Here is a 26,663-nt window from a genome sequence, read left to right on the forward strand (position 1 = left end):
GTATACAAAGTCAACAGATCTCAATCAATATAAAATAGGATTTATGGCTACACAAACTGTTGAGGTAATTCTAAGTCTAGTCCAAGACGAACTATTGTAGGGGATTTATTAAACCATTAAATTCAGAATATGGTAAAGTAGCTCCGGGGTGGGAACTACTCCTTGATGGGTGTTGCAATGGCTCTATTTGCGATATTTCTATCTATTATTTGGAGATTTATAATTCGTCCATTTTACTGGACGGAATTTCCTATGAATTAGATTCACAAGAATCAAGTAACTAGCTTTTCATAGAAACTAAGGTTAAGCATTTAGGTTTTTTATCGTTAGCCTATTTCATTTTGATTTGGTAGTTTGATCGTGAAACTTCTTTGTTTGTAATTTCCGGAATATGAGTTGTGACTTGTTATAATGGATCTTATTGATAGTACAGAACATAAAAAAAATGGATCTGTCATCTTGATAGAGATGATTTACCCCGTAGATATTTATTCTAGTTCTGGAGTACGGAATATAGAAATCAAAAATATTCTTAAAATATTAGAAACTATATTCATACTAAATATTTAGACCTCGTACTGGATTAAAAAAACTTTTCAAAGAGTTTGAAAGAATAAATTGAAAAATGAAAATTATTTAAAACTTCCGTCGATTATCTTTATTTTGATCAACGGACAAATGTTTCTTTGTTCTATCTATTCATTGAATAAGTGATGATCCAGCAGTTCTTACTCAGGGAATTTTGGACTTCGATTAAAGGTTTTTTTGAATCATCGTGGTCATGATACGAATCTGATGTTTTTTTTAATTGATTCATATGGTCCTAACAAGAGAATTCCTATCAATAATAATAATTAAGAAAACAGCAGTAAAAAAAAGAACATTACACACAAATAAAAAATGGAAGTAAATAATAGAATATTCAAGAGGCCTACTGTAAATAAAGACGAGTGAGCCGACTTGATATTTTGGCATTATAACCACAAAGAATAGTTTTCGGATTTCTATTTTTTCTTATCTTCCGAAAAGATTGGAATCATAGGATTCCGTTAAGAAGTTTCAAGCTTTCTATTACACATATCTGTTTTCATTACAACCAGTATTTGGGTATTTTTGTTTGAGCCGTACGAGATGAAATTCTCATATACGGTTCTCGGGGGGGTACCTTAGTTTACCTATCTCAATAAAGTCTATGATTGGTTCGAAGAACGTCTTGAGATTCAGGCGATTGTCGATGATATAACCAGTAAATACGTTCCTCCCCATGTAAACATATTTTTATGTTTAGGAGGAATTACACTTACTTGTTTTTTAGTCCAAGTAGCGACGGGATTTGCTATGACTTTTTATTATCGTCCGACTGTTACTGAAGCTTTTGCTTCTGTTCAATATATAATGACGGAGGCTAACTTTGGTTGGTTAATCCGATCAGTTTCATCGATGGTCGGCAAGTATGATGGTCTTAATGATGATTCTGCACGTATTTCGCGTGTATCTCACAGGTGGCTTTAAAAAACCTCGCGAATTAACTTGGGTTACCGGTGTAGTTTTGGCTGTATTGACCGCATCTTTTGGTGTAACTGGTTATTCTTACCTTGGGATCAAATTGGTTATTGGGGCAGTCAAAATTGTAACAGGCGTGCCCCGAAGCTATTCCTGTAATAGGATCCTCTTTGGTAGAGTTATTACGCGGAAGTTCTAGTGTGGGACAATCCACCTTGACTCGTTTTTATAGTTTGCATACTTTTGTATTACCTCTTCTTACTGCCGTATTTATGTTAATGCACTTTCCAATGATACGTAAGCAAGGCATTTCTGGTCCTTTATAGTAAATATGAATCATAGATATTTGTAATTAATCATTTCTTATTTGGGGAGGAATATATTTCATTGCTACAAATATGGATTATTTAAAAGAATAAGACATGTATTTGGATTATTTTCCTTCAATTTAACAAAATTGGATTATTATTATTTTTTACATACACGAATAGTTGAAGGGAATTCTACGAAGAAGAAATGGATTATGGGAGTGTGTGACTTGAACTATTGATTGGGCACGCAGATATATGATTTTCTCTTATCTGCCACATTTGAATTTACAATTCAATGTGTCTTTATTCCAACTACCACGCAAGGTCCGTCCCTACAGAGGATAGGCTGGTTTCACTTGTAAAGAATCTTTTCTATGATCAGACTCGATCATATCCTGCATGAACAGCTCCGTAACATCCAGTAAAAAAAGTGATGTGGGATAATCTGAATTATATTTTCTCTATTTCACTGAACTTAATAGTATGGAAATGCATTCATTTCCTATGCATTGACTCGATTTATGATACTATCGGAGTAAACCAAGTGGATCTAAAGAAGAACAGGGGTTAGATTATATTAGTAACAAGTAAATCCTTTGTACGTAAAAAGTTCCAAGATTTTTTTTTTGGGGGGGGGGTAAGAATTGCAAGGTTTGAGATCACCCAAAAAGCACTATTCACTTTGAAAGCCTACTTGGGTATTGAGCGTTTACTTAAGTTTACTTAATAATAAAAGAACTTAATTTTTTTTTTTTGCAGATAAGATAATTGTAACTTCGGAGAAGAAATAAGGTTTATTTTCTTACATGGAATCTTTCTATATGTGTGGATAACATATGCATTTTTTCTATGGATACATTCGAAATGTTTGATTCGTGCTCGAGCCGGATGATGAAAAATTATCATGTCCGGTTCTTTCGGAGGATGGATCTATAAGAATTCACCTATCCTAATAACAAAAAAAACCTGACTTGAATGATCCTGTATTAAGAGCTAAATTGGCTAAAGGAATGGGTCATAATTATTATGGAGAACCTGCATGGCCCAATGATCTTTTATATATTTTTCCAGTAGTAATTCTGGTACTATTGCCTGTAACGTAGGATTAGCGGTTCTAGAACCATCAATGATTGGGAGAACCCGCGGATCCATTTGCAACTCCTTTGGAAATACTACCCGAATGGTATTTCTTTCCCGTATTTCAAATACTTCGTACAGTGCCCAATAAGTTATTAGGCGTTCTTTAATGGTTTCGGGTACCTATGGGATTATTAACAGTACCCTTTTTGGAAAATGTTAATAAATTCCAAAACCCATTTCGCCGTCCAGTAGCAACAACCATCTTTTTAATTGGTACCATAGTAGCCCTTTGGTTGGGTATTGGAGCAACATTACCTATTGAGAAATCTCTAATTTTAGGTCTTTTTTAAACTTTTTAATTAAATGGATTCAATTGTGAAATAAAATATCATGCCATGTATATTGTGTATCTAGGGAGAATTCATTTTGAAACGACTAATCCCTAGATACATCTTTTGGCCTATTCCGAGTATATGGATTTATTCTAAGGATTCAAATTACACATTTTCACCTTTATTTTTATAATAATAAAAATATGAAAAAAAAAAAACCAATGCCAATGGATTTCAAATTTATGCGAAATGCTTTTCTATTTCTAAAATGTCTAATATATGTTTTACATCTTCTACACGAAAATGTTCCATTTCCATAAGGTCTTCTTGACTATTATTCAAAAGTTCTAATAATGTATGAATATTGGATCTTTTGAGACAATTATAGATCTTGGGAGGCAATTCTAATTGGTCAATAAAAATGGATTTCAATGCTATTCCTTTTTTATTTTTCCTCAGTTTATCCTTAGCCAATATATCATGAAAAGTAAAAAGGGGTAAAGTAACCTTGTGTTGATTTTTTTCTAAATGAAAGGGATCTTCTTCTGCATGTAAAAAGGGAATAAATAAATCAATCAAATTCCGAGAGGCTTCATAAAGCGCCTCTTTAGGAGTTAAACTCCCATTTGTCCATATTTCGAGAAAGAGTATCTCTTGTTTTTTTTTCCCATTCCCATAGGAATGAATACTATGATTTACATTTCGAACAGGCATGAATACAGCATCTATGGGAAAACTTCCGTCTTGAAAGTTTTTTAGTGTTTTTATACGATATCCGCGATTCCTCTCAATTTTTAATCCAATACACAAATTAATAGGTTCTGTTAGGTTGGCTATATGTTGTGTATTATCAATGATTTCCACAGAAGGTGGTAAAATGATGTCTTGAGCAGTTATATATCCAGGACCTTTGAAACAAATAGATGCGTCTTGAGTTCCATACAGATTACTTCTCAATACAATTTCTTTCAAATTCATTAAAATTTCATGTACTGATTCTTGAATACCTACTATGGTAGAATATTCATGTGGTATTTTCTCCGATTTTGCACGTGTAATACATGTTCCCTCTATTTCTCCTAGCAAAACTCTTCGCACTGCAATGCCTATTGTATCGGCTTGGCCTTTCATAAGTGGAGACAGAATAAAGCGTCCATAATAAAGACGTTTACTGTCTACTCTTGATTCAACACACTTCCACTGTAGTGTCCGAGTTGATACTCTTATTTTCTCTCGAACCATAGTAATATATATATATTTGATCAAACCCTTGAATTGTTTATTTCTCTTGAAATCTTTTCCATGTTTATTTTTAATTTTACACACGTCAATTATTTTATATACTGATATTATAGTATCCACTTAATGTCTAGATACCTTAATTGGATTTTTTGTGACATCCCTTTTAAAATTTTAGCATTGTTCATAAAATCCTATGATTCCCATAATGGTTTAATTTTTTCGATACTCATTTCCTAGACCGGTTTTATCATGATTACTGCTGTGTGATACTTGATTCCGCTACTTTCGAATAGATTTCCTACATTCGTTATAGTGCAAATGGTATATAGTCTTGTGTAATCCTTGAATACATAATAGAATTCGGAGGATCCATTTAAATACCGAGTATCTTAATCCAATAGTCATTTGTTAGAAAAGCTACATGAAACCCTTTGGTATTTTATGTAGAATTGCTTAGCGAAAATACTCAATTTTACGAGATGCCATTTCATTGGATTCCAAAGTTAACTTATTTTAAAAAATAAGTCTAATAACTGGATTACATTCATTAAAATAATCACTTTTTCTACTAATTTTCTAATCAGAATCATGATATTAAGTTTATGAATACAATAGATATTATTACTGAATAAGTAATAATCTTTGTATCTTTTAATATTGCTCATTATCGAACAATACCATATACCAAATGTATTTGCTCATTCATTGCATCCATAATTGAAAGAATTACATTTTAAATATTAATTCGTATGAAATATTATAAATGGGAGAATTTTCTACCTACTCTAATACTTCCGAGAATACAAAAAATATGATCTCTCGTTTACATTAAGAACGAACGATAAAATGAAATCATTATAATTTATATATTTGAATTATATATAAAAGAAATAATCTATATATTAAAAATAAGTTTATATTCTAATATTAAATTTTATAATGTTTATTCATTTTTTTAGTGAAAATCGAATTTTATGATAAAGAAAACCAATATAGAATATAATCTTTTAGTCAAAAACGATTCAATTTGTTCACAACATAAAGCACGAATATATATTATTGATTAGATTTGTGCATAAAGAAAAGGTTATGTGTCGTAAAGTTATACTTCATTGAGTTGAATATCGTATTCAATATTTTGGATTGGTTTATTTTGCAATAGCAAATGCTAGTAACAATGTAAATTTCAACAAATTAAGTCAATGATTTATAAAGAAATATTAAAAAAAAAAATACACAAACAAATAAGACGTATCATTTTTATGTATAGTAGTGGAGAATTATGGGACAAAAAATTAATCCGCTTGGTTTCAGACTTGGTACAACTCAAAGTCATGATTCTCTTTGGTTTGCACAACCAACAAATTATTCCGAGAATCTTCAAGAAGATAAAAAAATACGAGATTGGATCCAAAATTATATACAAAAAAATATTAGAATATCCTCTGGTGTTGAAGGAATTGGACGGATAAAGATTCAAAAAAGAATCGATCTGATTCAAGTCATAATCTATATGGGATTTCCAAAGTTATTAATAGAGGGTAAGCTGGAAGAATTACAGACGAATATGCAAAAAAAACTGAATTGTGTGAACCGAAAACTTAACATTGCTATTACAAGAATTGCAAATGCTTATAAACATCCTAATATTCTTGCAGAATTTATAGCCGGACAATTAAAAAATAGAGTTTCGTTTCGTAAAGCAATGAAAAAAGCTATTGAATTAACTGAACAAGCAGGTACAAAAGGAGTGCAAGTACAAATTGCGGGACGTATCGATGGAAAAGAAATTGCACGTATCGAATGGATCAGAGAAGGTAGGGTTCCTCTACAAACCATTCGAGCTAAAATTGATTATTGTTCCTATACAGTTCGAACTATTTATGGGGTAATAGGTATCAAAGTTTGGATATTTATAAACTAAAGAATAACCAATTTTTCCTTATCTTTAAGGTTTCATGTTTCAATAAAACAAAAAATTACAAACTATTTCATTTTTATTCCAAAACAAAAAAATGATAAATTTTATAAGATTGAATTGAATAAAAAATTCAATTAATCATTTGATATTGATATAATTGCTATGCTTAGTGTGCGACTCGTTAGTTTTTTTAGAATGCTTAAAATTCAACAAAAAAAAAAGAAACCAACTCATAATATGAATTAATTAAAAAGAACTAATAACCAACTCATTGCTTCGGATTATCTAGATTTAAAGAAATAGTCAAAACAAAAAAATTAAATAAAGATATGATATATTAGTAATATAATTATAGCAACTCAAATATTGCAGAAAAAACCAAAAAAAAAATGAATATGATTATGAGTTGTAAAGCAATAAAATAAAAATATACAGATAAATGAAGGGGTGAAAGAAAGAGAGAAAAAAATCTATGATATAGAATTCTAATATGTAAAGGTCTATGGGTCATCTCATAAAAAGCAGTGTAATAAAGCATCAATAGGAATTAATCCATATATAAATGGATATATTCATAACACAAACAAATCAAGAGCTCCGAATCAATAAAAACTGAGAAGGTTGATTCAAGAAAAAAGAAATAGTATTTAAAAAAAATCTTATAATTAGAGAGGCTCCGTTGTAGAATTCAGACCTAACCATTAATTGAGAAGCGATGGGAACGACGAAACCTGCGAATATCTAAGATTTTTTTTAAACAAATCTTAATGATTCATTAGGTGGGATGGCGGAACAAACCAAAAAAGAATCCATTCTTTTTTATTGAGGAATTATGCCCTACATTCCATCTGAATTTGGTAATAAAAGAGTGAATTTTCGCCCGCGAAAATTTGTATTTTATTGAATTTTTTTATTTTTGCCAATCCGATATGATACGATATGATAATAAAAGAAAAAAGAAAAATAGAAATAAGGATTCGTTAGAATATTATAAGATAACAAAACAATATTATTTAGTTATATACAGATAGCAAAAATTGTCTTAAATTGTCTATAAGAATACATATTAAGTTATATATCAAAACAAGATATACAAATTTCCAATAGACTAATAGATTCTATGAAATCTCAAAAAATCCCGCGATTCTATTATTCATTAAACATATGTATATTAGTGTATATTATTTTATCGATTAAATCGATTTATATATATATTATTGGAATCGTTTCATTCGCGAGGAGCCGTATGAGATGAAAAATCTCATGTACGGTTCTGTAATAGAGATGGAATTGAGAAACAACCATCAACTAGAACCCCAAAAGAACCAGATTTCGTAAACAACATAGAGGAAGAATGAAAGGAATATCCTATCGAGGTAATAATATTTGCTTCGGAAGATATGCTCTTCAGGCACTTGAGCCCGCTTGGATCACGTCTAGACAAATAGAAGCGGGACGGCGAGCAATGTCACGAAATGTCCGACGAGGTGGACAAATATGGGTACGCATATTTCCAGACAAACCAGTTACAGTAAGACCCACCGAAACGCGTATGGGTTCGGGAAAAGGATCTCCCGAATATTGGGTATCTGTCGTTAAACCTGGGAAAATACTTTATGAGATGGGTGGGATATCAGAAAATATAGCCAGAAAGGCTATTTCTTTAGCAGCCTCAAAAATGCCTATACGAACTCAATTCATTATTTCAGGATAATAATGAAAACCAAAGGAAAGAGGGCTTTAGGATGAAAACATAAAAATGCAATTGTAAGTTCCTTATTTTTGAACACAGAATATTTTTTTTACTTCAATCTTTGGACTGAAAGAACAAAAAAATGATATGATTCAACCTCAAACCTATTTGAATGTAGCTGATAACAGCGGAGCCCGCGAATTGATGTGTATTCGAATCCTAGGAGCTAGTAATCGACGATATGCTTATATTGGTGACATTGTTGTTGCTGTAATCAAGGAAGCAGTACCAAATATGACCTTAGAAAGATCAGAAGTGATCAGAGCTGTAATTGTACGTACTTGTAAAGAACTCAAACGTAGCAACGGTATACTAATTCAGTATGATGATAATGCTGCAGTTGTCATTGATCAAGAAGGAAATCCAAAAGGAACTCGAATCTTTTGTGCAATCGCACGGGAATTGAGACAGTTAAATTTCACTAAAATAGTTTCATTAGCACCCGAGGTATTATAAAATTATAAGGCAAAACCGTGATATGGATATATTTGTTTTGTAATGAAAATGGATTAATTAATATATTATATCTCACACATATCCCTTTTGTAGTAATTATTCTAAGTATTAGAAATAACAATTATTATCTATTTCATATTAATATTGGATGATCTAAATGAAATATATTGGATGATCTAAATGAAATAATGAAAAAAAAATAGAAAAACGAGCATGTTGATTATATTGAAAATAAGGAGCAACAATCATTTTCGTTTATCATGAGTAAGGACACCATCGCTGACATAATAACCTATATACGAAATGCTGATATGAATAGAAAAAAAAATGGTTCAAATACCATTTACTAACATCACCGAAAAACACTGTGAAAATACTTTTACGAGAGGGTTTTGTTGAAAACGTCAGAAAACATAGGGAAAGCGACAAATATTATTTAGTTTTAACTCTACGGTATAGAATAAATAAGAAAGGATCATATAAAAGTTTTTTAAATTTAAAACGGATCAGTACACCTGGTCTGCGAATATATTCTAATTATCAACGAATCCCTAAAATTTTAGGAGGCATGGGGATTGTAATTCTTTCAACTTCTAGGGGTATAATGACAGATCGAGAGGCTCGATTAGAAAAAATAGGCGGAGAAATTTTATGTTATATATGGTAATCTTTCTGAAATACGAATTAGATGAGAAATTTCTATCCATTTTTGTCAAAAAGAGAGAGAGAAAACACAGATTTAGAATATCACCCACCCCTCATATACTAGTGAATGTGCGAAGGGGGTTTAACTGAAACTGGAATTGGAAAAAAAAAAAGAAAAAATAAAAAGGATTCAAGAGGATTTAATTCCTGAATGAATAAATTCCCAGGGGTATGTTTCAGATTCCTTTATATAATCAAAATTGAATTATAAGCTATGTTTTTCAAAAGATTCGACGTACTTTTTATATGTTTATATGTATACGCCCGTAGAAAAAAAAAAAGAAGCATAAAAAATTCAATTTAATTAGACTGTTTTTTAATTTCAACAATCTTTTTTTTTGGGGGGGGGTACAAGTTCAAAATGTAAGGAAACCTTATTTTCTTCCAATAAATAGATTTGGTATTAACTTATTAAGGAATTACAAATATGAAAATAGGGGCCTCCGTCCGTAAAATTTGTGAAAAATGTCGATTAATTCGCAGGCGAGGGCGAATTCTAGTAATTTGTTCCAATCCAAAACATAAACAAAGACAAGGATAATATTTCCACAAAAGAGGATTTTCTATAAAAATAGAATATAAAAAATATTAGAATATATATTTTATAAAATATTAGAAGAAATTTTTTTATTATTGGTATTTCCAATTTGAAATTTTATTTCAAAAATTCATATTCGATGTCGATTAATATAAAAATACAATTGATATATATAAATCGAATATGAATTCTAGTTAGAAACTAGTTAGAAAAAAGTAAAGGATCCGTTTTTGAATGAAATGGATATATCCATATATCTCGGACTTATTTTTATGAAATAATCAAATATGGCAAAACCTATACCAAAAATGGGTTCGCGTAAAAATGGACGTATTGGTTCGCGTAAGCATGCTCATAAAATACCAAAGGGAGTTATTCATGTTCAAGCTAGTTTTAACAATACTATTGTGACTGTTACAGATGTACGTGGTCGGGTTATTTCTTGGTCCTCCGCCGGTACTTGTGGATTCAAGGGTACACGAAGGGGTACACCATTTGCCGCTCAAACCGCAGCAGGAAATGCTATTCGAACAGTAGCGGATCAAGGCATGCAACGAGCAGAAGTCATGATAAAAGGCCCCGGTCTCGGAAGAGATGCGGCATTAAGAGCTATTCGTAGAAGTGGTATACTATTAAATTTTATACGGGATGTAACCCCTATGCCACATAATGGATGTAGGTCTCCGAAAAAAAGACGTGTGTAAAATTAAAAATAAACATGGAAAAGATTTCAAGAGAAATAAACAATTCAAGGGTTTGATCAAATATATATATATTACTATGGTTCGAGAGAAAATAAGAGTATCAACTCGGACACTACAGTGGAAGTGTGTTGAATCAAGAGTAGACAGTAAACGTCTTTATTATGGACGCTTTATTCTGTCTCCACTTATGAAAGGCCAAGCCGATACAATAGGCATTGCAGTGCGAAGAGTTTTGCTAGGAGAAATAGAGGGAACATGTATTACACGTGCAAAATCGGAGAAAATACCACATGAATATTCTACCATAGTAGGTATTCAAGAATCAGTACATGAAATTTTAATGAATTTGAAAGAAATTGTATTGAGAAGTAATCTGTATGGAACTCAAGACGCATCTATTTGTTTCAAAGGTCCTGGATATATAACTGCTCAAGACATCATTTTACCACCTTCTGTGGAAATCATTGATAATACACAACATATAGCCAACCTAACAGAACCTATTAATTTGTGTATTGGATTAAAAATTGAGAGGAATCGCGGATATCGTATAAAAACACTAAAAAACTTTCAAGACGGAAGTTTTCCCATAGATGCTGTATTCATGCCTGTTCGAAATGTAAATCATAGTATTCATTCCTATGGGAATGGGAAAAAAAAACAAGAGATACTCTTTCTCGAAATATGGACAAATGGGAGTTTAACTCCTAAAGAGGCGCTTTATGAAGCCTCTCGGAATTTGATTGATTTATTTATTCCCTTTTTACATGCAGAAGAAGATCCCTTTCATTTAGAAAAAAATCAACACAAGGTTACTTTACCCCTTTTTACTTTTCATGATATATTGGCTAAGGATAAACTGAGGAAAAATAAAAAAGGAATAGCATTGAAATCCATTTTTATTGACCAATTAGAATTGCCTCCCAAGATCTATAATTGTCTCAAAAGATCCAATATTCATACATTATTAGAACTTTTGAATAATAGTCAAGAAGACCTTATGGAAATGGAACATTTTCGTGTAGAAGATGTAAAACATATATTAGACATTTTAGAAATAGAAAAGCATTTCGCATAAATTTGAAATCCATTGGCATTGGTTTTTTTTTTTCATATTTTATTATTTATAAAAATAAAGGTGAAAATGTGTAATTTGAATCCTTAGAATAAATCCATATACTCGGAATAGGCCAAAAGATGTATCTAGGGATTAGTCGTTTCAAAATGAATTCTCCCTAGATACACAATATACATGGCATGATATTTTATTTCACAATTGAATCCATTTAATTAAAAAGTTTAAAAAAGACCTAAAATTAGAGATTTCTCAATAGGTAATGTTGCTCCAATACCCAACCAAAGGGCTACTATGGTACCAATTAAAAAGATGGTTGTTGCTACTGGACGGCGAAATGGGTTTTGGAATTTATTAACATTTTCCAAAAAGGGTACTGTTAATAATCCCATAGGTACCGAAACCATTAAAAGAACGCCTAATAACTTATTGGGCACTGTACGAAGTATTTGAAATACGGGAAAGAAATACCATTCGGGTAGTATTTCCAAAGGAGTTGCAAATGGATCCGCGGGTTCTCCAATCATTGATGGTTCTAGAACCGCTAATCCTACGTTACAGGCAATAGTACCCAGAATTACTACTGGAAAAATATATAAAAGATCATTGGGCCATGCAGGTTCTCCATAATAATTATGACCCATTCCTTTAGCCAATTTAGCTCTTAATACAGGATCATTCAAGTCAGGTTTTTTTGTTATTAGGATAGGTGAATTCTTATAGATCCATCCTCCGAAAGAACCGGACATGATAATTTTTCATCATCCGGCTCGAGCACGAATCAAACATTTCGAATGTATCCATAGAAAAAATGCATATGTTATCCACACATATAGAAAGATTCCATGTAAGAAAATAAACCTTATTTTCTTCTCCGAAGTTACAATTATCTTATCTGCAAAAAAAAAAAATTAAGTTCTTTTATTATTAAGTAAACTTAAGTAAACGCTCAATACCCAAGTAGGCTTTCAAAGTGAATAGTGCTTTTTGGGTGATCTCAAACCTTGCAATTCTTACCCCCCCCCCAAAAAAAAAATCTTGGAACTTTTTACGTACAAAGGATTTACTTGTTACTAATATAATCTAACCCCTGTTCTTCTTTAGATCCACTTGGTTTACTCCGATAGTATCATAAATCGAGTCAATGCATAGGAAATGAATGCATTTCCATACTATTAAGTTCAGTGAAATAGAGAAAATATAATTCAGATTATCCCACATCACTTTTTTTACTGGATGTTACGGAGCCTGTTCATGCAGGATATGATCGAGTCTGATCATAGAAAAGATTCTTTACAAGTGAAACCAGCCTATCCTCTGTAGGGACGGACCTTGCGTGGTAGTTGGAATAAAGACACATTGAATTGTAAATTCAAATGTGGCAGATAAGAGAAAATCATATATCTGCGTGGCCCAATCAATAGTTCAAGTCACACACTCCCATAATCCATTTCTTCTTCGTAGAATTCCCTTCAACTATTCGTGTATGTAAAAAATAATAATAATCCAATTTTGTTAAATTGAAGGAAAATATCCAAATACATGTCTTATTCTTTTAAATAATCCATATTTGTAGCAATGAAATATATTCCTCCCCAAATAAGAAATGATTAATTACAAATATCTATGATTCATATTTACTATAAAGGACCAGAAATGCCTTGCTTACGTATCATTGGAAAGTGCATTAACATAAATACGGCAGTAAGAAGAGGTAATACAAAAGTATGCAAACTATAAAAACGAGTCAAGGTGGATTGTCCCACACTAGAACTTCCGCGTAATAACTCTACCAAAGAGGATCCTATTACAGGAATAGCTTCGGGCACGCCTGTTACAATTTTGACTGCCCAATAACCAATTTGATCCCAAGGTAAGGAATAACCAGTTACACCAAAAGATGCGGTCAATACAGCCAAAACTACACCGGTAACCCAAGTTAATTCGCGAGGTTTTTTAAAGCCACCTGTGAGATACACGCGAAATACGTGCAGAATCATCATTAAGACCATCATACTTGCCGACCATCGATGAACTGATCGGATTAACCAACCAAAGTTAGCCTCCGTCATTATATATTGAACAGAAGCAAAAGCTTCAGTAACAGTCGGACGATAATAAAAAGTCATAGCAAATCCCGTCGCTACTTGGACTAAAAAACAAGTAAGTGTAATTCCTCCTAAACAATAAAATATGTTTACATGGGGAGGAACGTATTTACTGGTTATATCATCGACAATCGCCTGAATCTCAAGACGTTCTTCGAACCAATCATAGACTTTATTGAGATAGGTAAACTAAGGTACCCCCCCCGAGAACCGTATATGAGAATTTCATCTCGTACGGCTCAAACAAAAATACCCAAATACTGGTTGTAATGAAAACAGATATGTGTAATAGAAAGCTTGAAACTTCTTAACGGAATCCTATGATTCCAATCTTTTCGGAAGATAAGAAAAAATAGAAATCCGAAAACTATTCTTTGTGGTTATAATGCCAAAATATCAAGTCGGCTCACTCGTCTTTATTTACAGTAGGCCTCTTGAATATTCTATTATTTACTTCCATTTTTTATTTGTGTGTAATGTTCTTTTTTTTACTGCTGTTTTCTTAATTATTATTATTGATAGGAATTCTCTTGTTAGGACCATATGAATCAATTAAAAAAAACATCAGATTCGTATCATGACCACGATGATTCAAAAAAAACCTTTAATCGAAGTCCAAAAATTCCCTGAGTAAGAACTGCTGGATCATCACTTATTCAATGAATAGATAGAACAAAGAAACATTTGTCCGTTGATCAAAATAAAGATAATCGACGGAAGTTTTAAATAATTTTCATTTTTCAATTTATTCTTTCAACTCTTTGAAAAGTTTTTTTAAATCCAGTTACGAGGTCTAAATATTTAGTATGAATCATAGTTCTAATATTTTAAGAATATTTTTGATTTTCTATATTCCGTACTCCAGATACTAGAATAAATATCTGACGGGGTAAAATCATCTCTATCAAGATGACAGATCCATTTTTTTATGTTCTGTACTATCAATAAGATCCATTATAACAAGTCACACACTCATATTCCGGAAATACAGAAACAAAGAAGTTTCACGATCAAACTACCAAATCAAAATGAAATAGGCTAACGATAAAAAACCTAAATGCTTAACCTTAGTTTTCTATTGAAAAGCTAGTTACTTGATTCTTGTGAATCTAATTCATAGAAATTCCGTCCAGTAAAATGGACGAATTATAAATCTCCAAAATAATAGATAGAAATATCGCAAATAGAGCCATTGCAACACCCATCAAAGGAGTAGTTCCCCACCCCGGAGCTACTTTACCATATTCTGAATTTAATGGTTTTAATAAATCCCCTACAATAGTTCGTCTTGGACTAGACTTAGAATTACCCTCAACAGTTTGTGTAGCCATAAATCCTATTTTATATTGATTGAGATCTGTTGACTTTGTATACCATTCCGCTGTAAATATAGGATCTATATCCTATAGATCCATTGTGGTCTTGAAATTTTGGAATTCTAAGAATTTTTAGAATTATAATGGAAACAGCAACCCTAGTTGCCATCTCTATATCTGGTTTACTTGTAAGTTTTACTGGGTATGCCTTATATACTGCTTTTGGGCAACCCTCTCAACAACTAAGAGATCCATTCGAAGAGCATGGGACTAGTTGAAGTAATGAGCCCTTAATATAATATTGGGGGCTCATTACTTCAATTGAGATAATGAAAAATCATTTCATTTTTTTAGTTGGAACTTTAGGGGGTTCTCTAAAAAAGATAGCGAAAAAAATGATTCCTAAAGTCGAAACTAAGAGGAATGTATAAACCAATGCTTCCATAGATTTAATCGTGGTTTACAATTATAGCTTTCATACCTGTTTATTGTTTATTGGAGCTCATTTCTCGGATAAAGAAAAAAAGTGAAAACAAAGTGTTTTGAGTCGAATCAAGATTTATCTGGTTCTTTATGTCAAATTCAAATCATAACAACAAAAACAAAAAAAGTCGAAAAGGAACAAAAGAATGCTCTATCATACTATCTGTCTTCTTGTAGTTGGATCTCCAAGTTTTTGGAATGCTCCAAATTCTACTTGAGCATCCAAATCTGGGTCGATCCCAGCAAAAACATCTCGGAACAAGGTTCTAGCACCATGCCAAATATGCCCGAAAAAGAAGAGTAGAGCAAACGAAGCATGTCCAAAAGTAAACCAACCTCTTGGACTGCTACGAAAAACACCATCTGATTTCAAAGTAGCACGATCTAATTCAAAAATTTCACCTAATTGAGCACGTCTAGCATATTTTTTCACAGTAGCAGGATCACTATAACTGACTCCATTGAGTTCGCCACCATAGAACTCAACAGTTACACCTACTTGTTCGACACTATATTTCGATTCTGCCCTTCGAAAAGGAACATCGGCTCTAACAATTCCGTCTCCGTCTACTAAAACAACCGGAAATGTTTCAAAAAAAGTAGGCATACGGCGTACAAAAAGTTCACACCCCTCTTTATCTCTAAAGATGGGATGCCCTAACCAACCAACGGCTATTCCATCTCCATTATCCATTGAGCCCGCTCTAAACAATCCCCCTTTTGCTGGATTATTGCCGATGTAATCATAAAAAGCTAATTTTTCAGGAATTTTAGACCAAGCTTCTGATAAACTTTGATTTTCGGCTAGCCCAGCACCAACTCTTCGATATATTTCTTGCTGGAAGTATCCTTGATCCCATTGATAACGAGTGGGACCAAATAATTCAATGGGGGTAGTTGCTGAACCATACCACATAGTTCCAGCAACAACAAAAGCTGCAAAAAAGACAGCAGCGATACTGCTGGAAAGGACGGTTTCAATATTTCCCATACGCAATCCTTTGTATAGACGTTGCGGTGGACGCACACTAAGATGGAAAAGACCCGCTAATATGCCCAATGTTCCTGCTGCAATATGATGAGAAGCTATTCCCCCCGGAACAAAAGGATCAAAACCTTCCACACCCCATGCGGGATTTATGGATTGTACCCTTCCCGTTAATCCATAAGGATCAGACACCCATATTCCAGGACCGTACAATCCTGTTACATGAAATGCTCCAAAACCAAAACAAACCACTCCTGCAAGAAATAAATGAATTCCAAAAATTTTGGGCAAATCCAAAGAAGGTTTTCCGGTACGTTCATCACAAAAAATTTCTAGATCCCAATAAACCCAATGCCAGATAGCCGCTAAAAAGCACAAGCCCGAAAACACAATATGTGCTCCGGCCACACCTTCGTAACTCCAAATACCCGGATTCGTTATAGTCCCCCCGGTGATATTCCAACCGCCCCACGAATTGGTTATTCCTAAACGAGTCATGAAGGGTATAACAAACATACCCTGTCTCCACATTGGATCAAGAACAGGGTCAGAGGGATCAAAAACTGCTAATTCATATAGAGCCATCGAACCAGCCCAACCAGCAACCAGAGCTGTATGCATTATGTGAACAGAAAGCAAACGGCCTGGATCATTTAATACAACAGTATGAACACGATACCAAGGTAAACCCATGAAAATACCCCTTATATCAACAAAAAATAGACACTATGTAACTTTATTGCACTGGAAAAAACTATACTATGGATTCTCACCTTTTACCTTTTAGTAGATTATCTCGGAGAAAGAATTAATGTTTGTTCTAGTTTTTTAGTAATAGTGTTTAGTAATAGTGGAACAATCATATTTGTAGGAACAAGAAGAAGCAGATCTATTCTATACCCGATAAGTAAGAATACGCAATGGTGGGAAGGGGGGTTGACAATTTTCTCTATGAGTATTTAAATATGTAAATGCAGACATATTCGTTTATCACCCAAGGACCCATTCGTAACAACTTTACTCTATCTTTATCTTTACTCTTCCCTTTTTTATGATTTATAAAAAATACAATATAATAAAAGCAAATTGTTTTTAACACAATAAACCCATTCTTACGTTTCCACACTAAAGTTAAATATATTATTTTATTTTCTTTTTTTCTCTATTTTATGCCCATTGGTGTTCCAAAAGTAACCTTTCGAAGTCCTGGAGAAGGAAATGCATCTTGGATTGATATATAGTGCGACTTGTCAGATATATTTGGTCATACGGGATTTCCCCGTTCTCCCCCCCCGATTGAGATATCCTCTCTTTCACCACCAAAAAAGAATGATTGAATCATCCAAAATTTGGAGCGTGAAGTGTAATGAAGTGCAATTCGATCGATTTTTTATTTTTTGGAGGGGGTATCCAGATTACTATTCGAAATTCAAAATAATTTATGGTTGGCTTGCTTGGACCAATAAAACGAAGTATCCAGACTCTGTTTAGAAAAAAACCAATTGGTAATATATCCACAATTACTACTTCTATCATATCATATATTTTACAGAAAAAATGAAATAATAAATTCAGAGAAGAGATAAGTCGTAACAAAAAGACATGGTATTGTAATATTTGTCCTATATGTGCAAATAAAAATCGGGCAGATCCTTATCCTTACTTAGAGTAGAAAAGAAACCTAAAAGAATTGAGGAAGTCCATTCAGAAACAAGAAAATTACATTGTGATTTGTGTTCGATCTCGATGAAAGCAATACATCAATGAGAAGTTAGTTCAATAAATTTAGTACATTTTTTTTCGTTAAAAATTCGAAAGAGTCCATTATGAAAAGGGAAAGAGGGTTGAAATAGACACATTGATTCCTTTTTGTTTATATGATTTTTAGTGAACCGTATGCATCAAAAGGTGCATGTACGGCTCTTAAGGTATAAGATTAAATCCTAATCAATCGACTTTATCGAGAAAGATTACTTTTTTTAGGCCAAGAGGTCGATAGTGAACTATCGAATCAACTTATTGGCATTCTGCTATTTCTCGGTATAGAAAAATATAACAGAGATGTGTATCTGTTTATAAATTCTCCGGGTGGGTGGATAATACCCGGAATGGCTATTTATGATACTATGCAATATGTACAACCAGATATACAGACAATATGTATGGCATTAGCCGCTTCAATGGGATCCTTTCTTTTGGCAGGAGGAGAAATTACCAAACGTCTAGCATTCCCTCACGCTTGGCGCCAATGATTCTTTTATTTGAGAATATATATGAAGACTATACCTTCGCCATAAAAATACTTAAGTAATAATAGCATGGTACTTCGAATTCGATATACAAATTTTTGTTTTTTAAACCATTTGATTATGTATCGAAAAAGTAGTATGAAAGAGAGGGCTTTTACGATTTTATCTGATCTATCAGGAACCTAGTTTAGTTTTAGTGTCACAGACTTTTTTTGTTTTTAGTTTTCATACCAAAAAGCTTTTAACAATATTTATGTCTAACAATATTTATTTTAATTAGAAAATAAAAAACATATGATAAAAAAACAAGAAACTTTCGGATTGCTGAATAACAAAAAAGACGAAATAAGAAAACAACGGAACCATCATAGTATTTAAAAAAAATACTCAAAAAGAAAAAGGAAGGTTGGTTATTGTATTATTTATTATTTAAGGATCTGGATCCAAAAAACCCAGTAGATTTTCTATTTTTTTTTCTTCAATGGAAAAAAATCCATAGAGAAAATACTCTATCCATAGAGGAAAAAAAGAAATTGCATACGTGGAAAAGAAAAGCCGTATGCATCAATACGCAAAAAATGCTTGTACGGTTATTGAATCTTATCTTTGCTCATTTATTTTCTTATTTGTATTTATTCTTTTCACCTTAGTTTGAGGACGAAAGAAAATATTGACTAATATTGGGAAAATCCGCATCAAAATCTTTATCAAGATAAAGAAAAGACTTATAAAGTTATATAATCAGGGTAATGATCCACCAACCCGCTAGTTCTTTTTATGAGGCACAAACGGGAGAATTTATCGTGGAAGCGGGAGAACTACTGAAACTGCGTGAAACTATCACAAGGGTTTATGTACAAAGAACGGGTAAACCTTTATGGGTTGTATCTGAAGATATGGAAAGGGATGTTTTTATGTCAGCAGCAGAAGCCCAAGCCCACGGAATTGTTGATATTATAGCACTTCAATAAACAATTAGTAACTAAGATTCTTCTCAAAAAAAAATACAGGATTTGAGATTGAATTTTATCTCCTTAATCCTTTTAATTTAATATAACTTTTTTTTTCTATTAATTAATCTATTAAATTAATAAAATATAAGTAATTCATAATCATCGGGTTAGGATTGATCTAAACCGGCTCATTATGTCTATAGGATCCACCATGCCAACTATGAAACAACTTATTAGAAACACAAGACAGCCAATCCGAAATGTCACGAAATCCCCCGCTCTTCGGGGATGCCCTCAGCGCCGAGGACATGTACCAGGGTGTATGTGTGACTCGTTTAGATCATTCTACTAATAAAAAAAAAAAGAAACCAAACCCATTTTTTCAGTATTAGCGATCAGTTAAGATAGTGTGAATGGAAGAACTCCATTCACACTATCTTAACTTAAAAAAAAATCTATTAATAATATAAGCATTCTTCTATCATATATAAAATTTATGATTTCGATTGGTGTAAACCCAATCACCCCAATTTGCAATTTAAGATGAGAAACACTTTTCCATTGGTAACAAATGGTTACCCACTAAGCGGAGAAAATACTATTAAAGAAAAATTATGCCCCTAATTTATTTTGCAAAAACGGAATAAGAAGGTCAGTTACCCAGCTAATTTTCATACTTAAACACCGTTACTGTATAACTTGATTTCGTTGTAAAAAACCTATTACTAAATATTTCATGGGTAGAGCCAAAGAATGTGAACTGTACAAGTTAACAATAACATTGATTAAATAAGGATTAAATGAAAGAAGGGGCTCCGGTGTATAGAGAGGACCTAGTCGTTTAAAAAAGAATCATAGAAACGATGGAACCCATTCTTTTTTTTATCTATATCCTATTTAATTTACTATGTTTTTTGATACCTAGTATCAATACAATTTCTTATTTCAAAGTTAAATTAAATACTTAGAAAAAAATCGTGGTTGGGAAGGTTATAGTAGCAAAAGCCATTGGAATTTTTTTTTTATACATTGGAAGAATCCATCTTTGTTATTAATAGACTAGGAAGAAGAAAAGAATAACTGAAAGAAAAAAATGAAATAGTTATTCACCAAAGTCTCATTTACTCAATGACCAGAATTAAACGAGGATATATAGCTCGGAAACGGAGGACAAAAATTCGTTTATTTACATCAAGCTTTCGCGGGGCTCATTCAAGACTTACTCGAACTATTCCTCAACAGAAAATTAAAGCTTTGGTTTCGGCTCATCGGGATAGAGATAGGAAAAAAAGAGATTTTCGCGGTTTATGGATTAGTCGAATAAATGCAGTAATTCGCGAGAATCCAAAAATATACTATATTTACAATAATTTCATCTATAATCTATACAAGAAGCAATTGCTTCTTAATCGTAAAATAGTTGCACAAATAGCTATATTAAAAGAGAATTGTCTTTTTATGATTGCCAACGAGCTCATAAAAACTAAAATTTCCCGGAGACTGAGCTCCGGGAAGGTATAGAATAGAGATTTGTATGATAAAATTAGAATTCATATGATAAAGTGATCAAAATAAACAACCAAGCTGAATCAAAAAAAGATTTATTCTTCTTAACGGATTATCCTTTTTATTACAATATAACAACCCAAATTGAATTGTTGGAGTTTTCGAACAAAACATCAATCCACGTTTGATTTGAGTTTAGATACAAATTTGAATTCAATTAAGGAGTAACTCTATTTTTTTTTTTTTTAAAACAGTAGCAGTTCTAGCAGTCGACTCGCTTTTTTCAAATTGTTTTTCATTATTAAGAAAAGGTAACGAAGATAAAATACGAGCTTGTTTTATAGCAATCGTAATTAATCGTTGTTGTTTTAAGGTCAATCTATTCACGCGTCTAGATATTATTTTTCCTTGTTCACTAATAAATCGACTAATTAAACCCATGTTTTTATAATCAATTTGGTCCCCCGATTGAATCGGGGGCAAACGTCTACGAAAAGATCGCTTGGATTTAAGAAAGAGTCGTTTAGATTTATCCATGGTTTGTTTATTCCTATTCCAAAAATCGCATTTCTTAAAAGAAGATTTGTTTTTTTTTCTTTCTATTCTTAGTTTCTTTTTTTTTTTTGTTTTATAATGAAATATATGTTTTATAATGAAATATATGTTCTATAATGATATATGTATATAATTTAATTAAAAATTATATACATATATGAAAGATTGTTTTATTACATGTTATGTTCCTTGGTTAGAAAGGTAACACATAAGCGATCAATTTTCTCTATTTCTTGATTTCTGCGTGAATCGTGTGTTTGCAACAACAGGGACAGAATTTTCTCAATTCCAACCGACTAGGCGTATTGTGTCGATTCTTTTGAGTAATATATCTGGAAGTACCCGTTGATTCCTTATTAACACTCTTTTGATCACAACTGGTACATTCCAAAATAACAGTTACTCGGATATCTTTACCCTTGGCCATGAACCTCTCCTTTGGGTTTTTAATTCACTTAACTCTTCTATTTTCGAAGTCGAAGCGAAGAAGAAAAAAGGAACGAAAAATATTAAAAGTTAATAATTCGAAATAAACTTCTGAAAGATTTCGTTCCAATTAATGTAGTACAGTAATCATTAAGTAATATAATGATTTGGAACTATATTTTGTTTCGAATCGCAGTACAATATTTTAGTTTTCATTTAAGTATCTTGTATGATATTTTGCCCCCTTCCTATCCATTCCATTTTTATTTTTGGTCTCACTCTATTTATTATTAATAGAAATGGAATGAAATTCTTAATTCAATTCCATTGAAGCCTAGACCAGATTCCGAGTTTCACTGAGGCTGAATCCACTTTTATCTTTTCTAATTGAAAAAATTTTCATTCTCAAAAATAAGAAATAAAGAAGAGGGAATTAATTAATTAATTACAGATATTGAATTGATTTTCTTCACCCCTTCCCGTGCTGTGCCAATAACTAGAATGAAAAAAAGGGGAATATCAATGCATCTGGGAAAAAACGATTGATCTCTATCAAGAGACCCGCCAAAGCCCCGAACCATAGAGTACTTATTACTGGTGCCACGGAAAGATATGTTTTTAGATCTCGCATTTCAAATCCTCCTTTTTTAGAATATTTTCTTTTTATTTGATTCTAGTATTTATTAATTTGATTCTAGTATTTATTAATATTATTTATTCTATTTTTCATAAAAAATATTTAACTATATTATATTAATATTATTATATTAATTACGAATAATTCGTTTATTTAATAAACGAATTATTTTCTTTTGAATTTTTTCATTATTCTATTTTCTATTCTATATATTCTTTTTTTTTTCTTTATATACATATTATTCTTTATTCTTATTATACTTTCTATTTTAAATTCTATTTTTATTCTATTTTTTAATTTAATTCAATATTCTTTCTTTCTTCTATAGAATATTTCTTTTTCATATTCTATTCTATATTATAGTCTAGGAAACTAAAAAAAAAAGAAAAATGATAGGATAATTGATATGTATATCAACGAAGAAAAGAAAAATGTGGAAAATAAGACAAAGATTCTTTATAATGATACTGGAAACCAATGGAAAGGGATGTAGCGCAGCTTGGTAGCGCGTTTGTTTTGGGTACAAAATGTCACGGGTTCAAATCCTGTCATCCCTATCCCTAACTATTACTTATTATATGATATCACTTATCATATGAGCAATAATAAGGGATCATATAAAATAATTTATGAGAATAAAGCGCTCTTAGTTCAGTTCGGTAGAACGCGGGTCTCCAAAACCCGATGTCGTAGGTTCAAATCCTACAGAGCGCGATTCCATTATTATTAAATTGAGAATTACACTGAAATAATTGAGCAGCAGTCTAAAGTATGAATTTATTGAACCCCAGTATTAAAACAAATAAATAGGGGATCAATAAACAAATGAGACATTAATTAATCAAAGGTCCAGCTGATCACCTCGTCGGTATTGTAAATATGCAGTTACAAATAAGCCAGCTAAAGTAATAGGAATTAAACCTAACACGATTCCAAATAGAAAAACTTCAATCATTTTTTTTGTTCGAAAGGGAAAGGGGGAGGTAATATTTATCCTTAAATAATAATCTGTATTGATCATTCATTTTAATTTGAATGACCAAAAATTGGAAATTGACACGGTAAGGAACTATAGAATATCTTGAATATTCCAAGATTTCCAACTAATTTCATAATTTTAAATCAAATAAGTCGTATCTTATTCAGACCGATAAATAGAGCTGAGGTTATAGTTAAAACCGCTAGTAAAAAACCGAAATAACTAGTTATAGTGGGCATAAAGAAGCTAAATGAAATATGTTCTTTTTATACATATGTTTATAAAGCACTTCCCTAAGTTTCCATTTTTGAGAGAAAAAAAAGAAGATAAATCAAAATATCCCTGAAAAGATACAATTGAAAATTTGAGATTTTTCAATCAATTATTACAGACGAACAAAAATAAATATAGTGACATAATAAAAAAATCAATTCATCATCTGTGACATCTACCCATCCTGTGATTCCAAATGAACCGATTTATTGAACAACTCATGAATTGAGTAAAAGTAAACTAATCTAATTAAAATATTCATTTTGATTCTTTATATATATATATAAATATTTATATTTGTTATATATATATTCTATAAAATTCTATTTATATTAGAAAAAAAAAAGATTCTATTTATATTAGAAACTATAATAATAATTATATGCGAAATATAAAATAATAAAAAAATAATAAGAATTTTGTTGTTCAAATTTATTTAACTTTAAATTAATATGGAAGAAAATAGGAGAAAAAATGTCTATTTTATTTTGACCCCCTTTTTCTATTGTATCTAATTTGTTTTCTTTTCACTTTTTTTTTTCGAACAAAAGAATAGAGTGATCTTAGAATGCCCTTTCCTTTTTGACTTTTCTTTTAACTCATTTCATTTTGTAGTAGGTTCCATTCTTCGAATATCTACAACGAGAAGAAAAAGGTATCAGATCACTCCAAACTAGGGTTCCACAGTTTTTTTCTCTGCATATTTTATTTAAGAGGAAAGGTCTATCCTTATAATTAAGCCAAGAAAGAGCCTTTATTGTGTTTAATACAAGAACAATTAATCCAATTTTTTTTTTTCAAAATTGGATTAATTGTTCTTTTTATGTCATCAAATAGTATCTATTACTGCTATTATTGTTACTTGTTACTGGACAACAAACCAATTCCATTCTTTAAAGTCGAATTCCATTCTTTAAAATGAAAAAAAAGAGGGAGTTCGAACAAAAAATATCTTCGACAACCACAATAAAGTATATTTATAGATTTGGGATCTAATTGAATTGTAGAAATATGATAATCTTCTTTATGAATTATAAGAAATCAATCCGTCGTATTCACATTTTAATTGATCTTCCGTTTCTAGTCCGAAACTAATAATACAATGTGGAGAACCCTCATTTTAGACTATTATTCTAATTTTTTTATATTCGCAAACTTTGAGGAATTTTCTATTGAGTAAATCGAAACAACCAATAAAGAAAGAACTTATCTAGTATTAGATTTCGCCACTGATTGTGAAATTTCGTTGCTGTGTTAGAAGAAGGATAGTTATACTGATTCGGTATACTCAAAAGACACCCTTGGTACAAAATGGACGATCTAACAAGGATTACATTTCAGTAAATTACGACTTACTGATCTCGTCTTTTATGGAATCGATCCCCCTTTTGACTGTACAAGAATATGTGGAGTTCGACATGTCTGGAAGCACAGGAGAACGTTCTTTTGCTGATATTATTACCAGTATTCGATACTGGATTATTCATAGCATTACTATACCTTCCCTATTCATTGCAGGTTGGTTATTTGTCAGCACGGGTTTAGCTTACGATTTATTTGGAAGCCCCCGCCCAAACGAGTATTTTACAGAGAGTCGAAAAGGAATTCCATTAATAACTGGCCGTTTTGATCCTTTGGACCAACTCGATGAATTTAGTAGATCTTTTTAGGAGGCTCCAATGACCATAGATAGGACCTATCCAATTTTTACAGTACGATGGTTGGCTGTTCACGGACTTGCGGTACCCACCGTTTCTTTTTTGGGATCAATATCAGCAATGCAGTTCATCCAACGATAAACCTAATTCGAATTATAGAGCTACGACACAATCAAACCCAAATGAACAAAATGTTGAATTGAATCGCACCAGTCTCTACTGGGGGTTATTACTCATTTTTGTACTTGCTGTTTTATTTTCAAATTATTTCTTCAATTAATATAAGAAAAGGGAATAGTAAATTATATATATATATTCGGAATTCTCTTATCTCGTTCGGAAGGATATCATTTCATAATTATCTATGACTGTTTATGTCTCTAGCATGACTGACTACTTGATCAAATGTGGAGGAAAGTGGGATAAATGGCCGATACTACTGGAAGGATTCCTCTTTGGATAATAGGTACTGTAACTGGTATTCCTGTGATTGGTTTAATTGGTATTTTCTTTTATGGTTCATATTCCGGATTGGGCTCATCCCTGTAGGAATCGTATTATTTGAGTCTTCGAAATGAAAGCGTAAGAACTCAACAGGACCCCCTCAAATTCGTCAAAGAAAGAGTGGATCCCTGTTGAGTTTTTAATAATCATAATATTTTTTAATAATTTTTTTTATTCGTATAAATGAATGAATAGATAACTTTTTCTGATGTTTCAAAAAACTCCATTTCCCCTTTTTTGATGTTTTTGAAAAATGAACTTCATTCATTTTTTCAAAATATCCCTTTTCCTGGATAATATTTGTCCATCCATACTTTTTTTTTTCTTTAAAGTTGAAAGAAAAATCAAAAGAAGAATTAAAAAAATCACTTAATTTACTTCTTCTGGGTGACGCAATGGAAATTGATT

At 31.7% G+C, this 26,663-nt stretch overlaps 3 protein-coding genes, 1 non-coding gene and 1 pseudogene across 4 annotated transcripts; 4 read left to right on the forward strand and 1 right to left on the reverse strand.

Annotated features, from left to right (window-relative positions):
- The first annotated feature begins 1,338 nt into the window (after positions 1-1,338).
- Positions 1,339-3,244, forward strand: LOC113857539 (annotated as a pseudogene).
- A 2,633-nt stretch (positions 3,245-5,877) lies between these two features.
- LOC113857540 (30S ribosomal protein S3-like) lies at positions 5,878-9,397 on the forward strand. The gene is made up of 3 exons (XM_027489541.1): positions 5,878-6,356; positions 7,801-8,014; positions 8,261-9,397. Exons 1-3 carry the CDS (start codon positions 5,982-5,984, stop codon positions 8,596-8,598), a joined length of 927 nt encoding a protein of 308 aa, XP_027345342.1. The 5' UTR covers positions 5,878-5,981; the 3' UTR covers positions 8,599-9,397.
- Positions 9,398-10,107: 710 nt separating this feature from the next.
- LOC113857538 (DNA-directed RNA polymerase subunit alpha-like) lies at positions 10,108-11,623 on the forward strand. Its single transcript, XM_027489540.1, has 3 exons — positions 10,108-10,539; positions 10,664-11,243; positions 11,319-11,623. The coding sequence occupies exons 1-3, from the start codon at positions 10,129-10,131 to the stop codon at positions 11,621-11,623; spliced, it is 1,296 nt and encodes a 431-aa protein (XP_027345341.1). The 5' UTR covers positions 10,108-10,128.
- A 221-nt stretch (positions 11,624-11,844) lies between these two features.
- On the reverse strand, positions 11,845-17,213 carry LOC113857537 (photosystem II CP47 reaction center protein-like). The gene is made up of 4 exons (XM_027489539.1): positions 15,688-17,213; positions 14,861-15,092; positions 13,281-13,919; positions 11,845-12,350 (listed from the first exon to the last, which is right to left on the reverse strand). Exons 1-4 carry the CDS (start codon positions 17,206-17,208, stop codon positions 11,845-11,847), a joined length of 2,898 nt encoding a protein of 965 aa, XP_027345340.1. The 5' UTR covers positions 17,209-17,213.
- A 6,268-nt stretch (positions 17,214-23,481) lies between these two features.
- TRNAW-CCA lies at positions 23,482-23,555 on the forward strand. The gene has a single exon. It is a non-coding gene; the product is annotated as a tRNA-Trp (tRNA).
- Positions 23,556-26,663: the final 3,108 nt, after the last annotated feature.

The sequence above is a fragment of the Abrus precatorius genome, unplaced genomic scaffold (assembly GCF_003935025.1).
Source record: "Abrus precatorius isolate BTA unplaced genomic scaffold, Abrus_2018 Scaffold2, whole genome shotgun sequence".
NCBI lineage: Eukaryota > Viridiplantae > Streptophyta > Magnoliopsida > Fabales > Fabaceae > Abrus > Abrus precatorius.

Excerpts from the sequence above, each read along its gene's own strand:
- LOC113857537 (XM_027489539.1), bottom strand. The coding sequence starts at position 17,208 with ATGGGTTTACCTTGGTATCGTGTTCATACTGTTGTATTAAATGATCCA. Across the intron at positions 13,920-14,860 it reads TTATAATTCGTCCATTTTAC|AGTTTACCTATCTCAATAAA; the intron begins TGGACGGAATTT and ends GGGGGGTACCTT. Across the intron at positions 12,351-13,280 it reads TCCAATGATACGTAAGCAAG|GATGGATCTATAAGAATTCA; the intron begins GCATTTCTGGTC and ends GTTCTTTCGGAG.
- LOC113857538 (XM_027489540.1), top strand. The coding sequence starts at position 10,129 with ATGGCAAAACCTATACCAAAAATGGGTTCGCGTAAAAATGGACGTATT. Across the intron at positions 10,540-10,663 it reads GGTCTCCGAAAAAAAGACGT|TGGAAGTGTGTTGAATCAAG; the intron begins GTGTAAAATTAA and ends CGGACACTACAG. Across the intron at positions 11,244-11,318 it reads CGAAATATGGACAAATGGGA|AAGAAGATCCCTTTCATTTA; the intron begins GTTTAACTCCTA and ends TTTTACATGCAG.
- LOC113857540 (XM_027489541.1), top strand. The coding sequence starts at position 5,982 with ATGGGATTTCCAAAGTTATTAATAGAGGGTAAGCTGGAAGAATTACAG. Across the intron at positions 6,357-7,800 it reads CAGTTCGAACTATTTATGGG|GCACTTGAGCCCGCTTGGAT; the intron begins GTAATAGGTATC and ends TATGCTCTTCAG. Across the intron at positions 8,015-8,260 it reads GAAAATACTTTATGAGATGG|CTGATAACAGCGGAGCCCGC; the intron begins GTGGGATATCAG and ends ATTTGAATGTAG.